The 6,447-nt window shown below is 37.6% G+C and overlaps 1 protein-coding gene across 1 annotated transcript in view; it reads left to right on the top strand.

Moving 5' to 3' along the window:
• Positions 1 to 6,447, top strand: part of lama2 (laminin, alpha 2) — a gene marked incomplete in the record, with an annotated part of 177,548 nt that overhangs the window by 31,812 nt on the left and 139,289 nt on the right. Inside the window, 1 exon segment of the mRNA XM_035679280.1 lies at positions 5,840 to 6,010. Within this exon segment, the coding sequence (XP_035535173.1) occupies positions 5,840 to 6,010 (171 nt within the window).

The raw sequence follows: 6,447 nt of genomic DNA, 5'->3' as shown, positions 1-6,447 counted from the left end.
CTGAAAGCTCTAGACAAATCTTGTGACAAGGTCAAGGTTGAACCTTCAAGCTGGTTGATGTTTAACAAACTCAAATTTAGCATTTCCTTCCCCTCAAATATCTTTATATTGATATATACTTTTAATTATTTAATTATAATACAATGTGACAATTTTCAGAAGATACATGCAGGAACATTCAAGAAAGATGTGATGACCCAACAGCCACTATTCATTTCACTCAGTCTGTAAATATATCGCCCACCTTTCTAAAAGGTGTTGCATTATAAACAGTGTTAAGGTGCTGAAACAAGTTATTTGGCAATGACATTGCCCAGCTGTCATTGGGTATACTTATACATTTTGAAAGTATTATAATTTAGTGCCTGTATAAATCCTCTGAGACATCCGGTTAACAGAGCGTAGACGGGGGATAGAGAGGCCAACAGACAGACAGACAGACGCCGGGTGGTTATCAAAGAGCAGAGAGAAGATAGCTGGAAAGGTACTGAACCTGAAGCTAGGCTGTGGTGAGTGGTGAGTTGTGTGTGTGTGGTTTGTGTGTGTGGGTGTGTGTGTGTGTGTGGCAGCCGCAGAGCCGTAGGCAGACAGTCATTGTGTCCTTGTCATTCAGTGAATCTGAAATCTGAACCCTGTCTTTAGCCAGCCCTCTCCATTTCTCTGCTGTTATCTCACCTTATTGTTCAACATAAAAGGCAAGAGAGAAAAAGTGTTATCTGTAGCCAAAGTCAGAGTCATACACATGATCAGATTCTCCCAACAAATAAGTTGGTGCTAAGAAGTTGCTATGACAGCCAACTGAGTCTGAATGAAACACTACCTAATTTAGGCTCTCTTTGTATTGACCAGCCTGATTTTTAGATCTCTGAATTGCTGCCCACATCACCAATTTTGTCAGCAATTCACATTCAATTCAGCTATTCAGGTTGTTTTAAGTCAACTTGCAGAAATAACTCTTGAAATTGAAATAGTTTTTGGATTGACATGACAAACATTAAGCCAAGAAACTGAAAAGCAGCTTCATGCTACTATGCATTCACTACTGATGGTCAGGGCAAAATAAGACGTGTGAAATTCCTACCTTGTGCTGAATTTGGACAGTGCAAGTGGAGTCTTGATTTTGCTGGTCAAATCCAACAAAGTTGACTCCACACAAAGCGAAGATGCAAATTTACTTTGCCCATGAAGGCAAATGTTTTATTTTCACTTTTGTTTGCGTGGAATAGAAGTGAATGGGAGACAAGTATTTGCCGGGCTTAATTTCACGCAGGTGTGATCGTGCCTCAAGAGTTCTACTGCTTTGAGCTAAATGCTAACATGCTCGCAATGACAATGCTACCTTGCTTATTTAGCAGGTATAATGTTTAATATCTTAGTTTAGCACATTAGCATTTGGTAATTAGCACTAAACACAAAGTACAGCTGAGGCTGATGGAATGCAATTATTTTTTGGTCATAAACCAAAGTATTGGACAAATTACAAACTTGACCTGAGAGTAGTGCTAAATGAAAGGTTCTTACAATTAATTCGTCTGTACTCAGTTTTATGGAGATTCATCCTTAGGTTGTCCTTAGAACCATAAATGCCAACCAAAAGGTCAGGGGATTACCAAAGTCAGTAAACTTCATCCTGTGAGCACCATTAATGTCTGCACAAAATTAAGTGAAAACCATCTAATACTTGAGATATTTCAGCCTTGAACAAAGTGGTGGACTGACATGTCTCTAGCATGACTAAAAAGTCCTGCACCCAAACAGAAAAAGACAAATATGAACACAACGTCAGTGAAATGACAATGTGTCAATTCAGTCTGATTATCAGGCTATATATAAAAGAGTAGTACAACCTGGAATGTCTGATTGGGGTAACTTTGTGTATTCAGAATATGAAGTACAATATGTATGCAATCAGCTTTTTTTCTTTCTGAGATTAACATAATGCAACACGTCTCAGTAAATGAAAATAAAATATGTGTTACATTAATATAGGAATAGGAATGAGTGCTATGTGAGCATGCAAGAGTTTAATGCTATACCAGAATGTGGCAACGAGATTGAAAGAGATGGAACTGGTGCAAACCAAAACCTGGATACACTTGGAACAAATTACGTTCCCAGTTGAGTCCTTTGTGAAATCAGACACGCTGGACTTATATGAAGCTTAAGGTATTAGCCATCTCAAATCAAGGTAAAATGACACTATTAAAGATTTTCCACACACATTTGTATCTGGCTGGAGTTGTGGATCAGAACCCAGGAACGAGCAGGATGTTGGCTTGATTTCCTGGCAGAAGCAGAAAGCACTGCTTAGAAACGGTGTGGAGAAAGACCATGAGAAATATGTTCATCAAAGCACCTGTTTTGATCTTGTATTAAGGCCTTAACTAAGATATTGTTTTGTACTAAAGTCTGGTTACAGACAACACCATAATAACAAGATTGTGCACACTTTTTGTTTGCTCTTTTAATAGGTGCATGGGGGAATAGATCCAGTAGGCATCAGTATATATGGGTCCTACATGCTGTTGCATGCTTTCTTTTTAGAGCTTTATCTTTTGCCTGCTGTCACCATTCAAATTGGGAATACGCTGAACAAAAGAGCACAATGAAAAGAGTTCAACTCTCTCTCCAATGACCTGAGTGAGTCTTTGAGATGTGGGCCAAATATCAGACTTAAAATCTTGAGCCATCCAAAAACGCTTCCACAATGAAAAGATGGAACTGAAAAGACTATTTATACAACATGAAGAAAAAGCAGCCTTATTATCATTATAATATTCACGCTGAGGGAAAGAAAGAGCAATTTCTCTTAGACTATTTCTTTTAAAGAAGGAGTTGGGAATTAAGCACTGTGATTATTGTGGTATGAGTGACTATAACCTCGTCTGTTGGGTAATTTTGTGCAGTGTTCTTTGTTTGTGTTTGAATTTAACCTGCCTACAAAATCAAACTGCAACAATGCTGAATTTAATATCTTAAAGGTCCAGTTTGTAACATTTAAGAGTATCTATTGGCAGAAATGGATTATAATATTCAAAGGAATGCATACAAGTATGCTGAATAGCTACTAGCAGTTATACCCACGGATTTACAGACTATTGGCACAGCTGCATCTGGTTCCTGCTGCGACACAGCCACCAGAGCTGGCGTATATCTGGTCATTTTTCAAAATAAAACACCTTTGGCAGACCCATGATTGTAAAAACAGTAGAAGCACATAAACCAAGGAAGAATTACCAAATCAACTGAATCAGGGCAAGTCAATAAAAGTGGGAGCTGGCAAAACACTCCGCTTCTGACACACTCCTGGTGGGGGCATGAAGCCATGTGGAGGATGGACCAAAACAGCACAGCAGACACAATGTCATAGAGCTGTGTCTGGTGGAATCAAGGCATAAGGGGGTTTTGAAAAGTAGTGAAACTCAGTAGTTGTGTGTGCCATAAAAATTAAATAGTGAGCTAGAAATGGCTAAAAGAAGAATTTAACTTAAATAATATTAGATATGTTAATATTTAAAGTATTAATTAGTGGAGTCTTGAATGTAAATGTGCTCTATAGTCAATTAGTATTATACACAATTGTAGAAGTATAACTGCAACTAATTTTTGTCAAATTTACTCAGTGAGAACTTTTCCTTTGTGAGAACCCTGTTATGGAAATCTTGAGTCCCTCAGTGGTGTAGATTTTCAGATATTACTGAGTGGTTTGGAAGTGTGTGTGTTTCACTGCGTGACTCAGTGTGTATATGATATGTTGTGAATATTTGTGTGAGAATGTGTACACATGTGTGAGAGAGACTCTCAGATGTTCTTCACAGTTCATCAGTGTTGACACCTGGCCAAACAGCTGGACACATCTGGGCACACACACCGTCTACACTCTCACAAGTACTTCTCCTCTGTATGATATGCGCCTCCCTGTCTGTCTCCTTTGTGTACAGTTATTGTACATTTATGTGTCTCTTTGTTTATGTTTGCATATTAGTGCACTTGTTGTTTAACTAAAATCGGGTGACCTTAAACCAGGACTAAGATATGTGACGTAACATGCACGTGTTGGTCTGTGTGTGTTTGCCAGACAGGAAATGTGAACCATGTGAGCAGTATGTTGAGCATTCCAGTACTTTTAGTCTGACAAGCTTGCCATTAACTCTGAGACTAATGTGCTTTTACTATGGGAACAACACAGAGGAGTCGCGCCTAGAAGCTGGAAAAAATACAGTCTCATTGTGAATTTGTGTGGTGATGACATGTGGACGTAAATAATGATGTTTTCTTTAGAGCTCTCTGGCTCCTAGTACAATATGATACATGTGTACTTTATTTATTGATACATTTTCATTGGGATATGAGAGGAAAATATTACATTTCTATTCTATAGCAAGTAGAGCTGCAAGGATTTGATGATTAATCAAATAGTAAACAGAAATATTGGTATCAACTATTTTGATAATTGATTGTTAAAATCATTTTTTGAGCATAAATTCCACAACTTTGCTTGACATCTTTTGCTTTTGGACTGTTGGTAAGGCATCTTTTGGTTTGGGACTGTTGGTAAGACAAAACAAGCTATTTAAATTTCAACTTTTGGAAACTGAGTATTTTTTTTCAGTATTTTCTGGCTTCATTGTACTATTAATTGATGGAGAAAATAAGTGAAAAATCCAATAATCATTAGTTGCAACCCAAATATCAAATACAGCCACTGTGACTGATAAAAATTACAGTACGTGTGTTATTTTTCCCAGGATGGTAGGAAAAGAGGTTCACCCTGATTTTGCTTTAGTAAGCCCCTCATGACTAGAGCACACTTCCCTTGGTTGTAGACACATGGTTCCAATAGTTAAATATAATATACTTGTTTTCTCATGGAGATTTTGAAAATTTGAGATGTGCTACTTTCATGTCTTTAAGGAGATTTTTTATTCTATGTAGGAAAGCAAAGTAATGTTTGCATAGTAAAACTGACTTGATGGCTTCCAACAATATCCTGGAAAAAGATTCCATAATATATGTTCTCTCCAAGTTTACATTCTCTGGCAGCAGTGAGAAATATCCATGAACAGGAAATGGAAAAAAAAAATGCTTGAGCAACATAATGCAAATGAATAGTCTTTTGATATAGTGGCATTAGACTGCCCTAAGTCCGCAGTTGAAAGATGGCCAAAAGTTCTCTGTATGCTTCTTTTATCCAAAGATAAAGTGAATACGGCTCTCGTTATCTGTGGGGGGTAAATGATGTTAAATGCATTAGACTGTACTGAAAATACAGCCAGATTAACTAACTTGGACGGTATAAAACCCCTGCCCTCCCCCTCATGTTCCATGGTAATTACTCTAACCAAACTACAACGGACATACAAGCGTTAGCTGGCTCACTACAAGACTACACAAAGAAAGCGACAAAATTTTAATGATTTGAATGAAATACAAAACCTGTATGCAAAGCAGGATGTGCTGGATGTTCCTAATGGCCCCTACTGCACTCCATTTAGGCAGTTTCTTTGCTTTAAAGAAGAAAGCAACCTCATTTGAACTGCTCTAAATGGACTTGAACCTGTGCTTAGTGATGGTCTTACTACGCAATTAAGCTGAACTTTGTGCAATTTCTGTGTGTATTCAAATGTCAACTTAATAGGTACATCTTTGTGATGTATAATGAATTTAAAGGAACTGAACATTTCTGTGTGTGTCAAGCATCAACAAATATTACATCTTTTAACATTTGTTTTGTTTACTCTAGAAAGAGAAAAGCTGCTGTATCTATATGTCTAACAGACATCATCAATTTATTTGTTATTATTCTTACTGTAATTGCCTGTTTTTGTTTTCTTTCCAGGACTGTTCCCTGCTGTGTTGAACCTGGCGTCCATGGCAGATATAACAGCTAATGCTACCTGTGGTTCATCGGGTCCAGAGATGTCCTGTAAGCTGGTGGAACATGTACCAGGCCAGCCTGTTAGAAACTCTCAGTGTCGAATCTGCAACCTAAGGAGTACAAAACCAGCTGGTAAGAAAGATTCACACTTACATACACACACACACGCACACACACAAGACTTATAGGCATAGTGATCACAATAATGAATCATGCTTGATTAGTTAATTAGAGCCCAATTGGCCAGATGTTAACCAATCATTTTGTCTGAAATGATAATTACCGAATTAACGGATGAATCAATTGCAACATGACAAGCTGACAATAAAAAATTAGCCTGCGATCACAATTCAAACCAACTACCAACCAACTAGACAGTCAATCAACAATGCAGTTAACAGCTCAGCCAGTCATATGACCAACAAGTCAGTGAAGCAGTCAGTCACTAAACTAGTAACCAGTAACCAGTCAGTCATCAGATATCTTGCTTGTTTCATTTATTATTATTCCTTTCCTGATTAATTGAATGATTTCTGGCAGACAGACTGAATGATATATATATATATATA

This window comes from Morone saxatilis, unplaced genomic scaffold (genome assembly GCF_004916995.1).
Source record: "Morone saxatilis isolate NCDOM2014 unplaced genomic scaffold, NCSU_SB_2.0 Contig7, whole genome shotgun sequence".
Classification (NCBI taxonomy): Eukaryota; Metazoa; Chordata; class Actinopteri; family Moronidae; genus Morone; species Morone saxatilis.
This window is presented reverse-complemented; position numbering and strand designations above follow the sequence as displayed.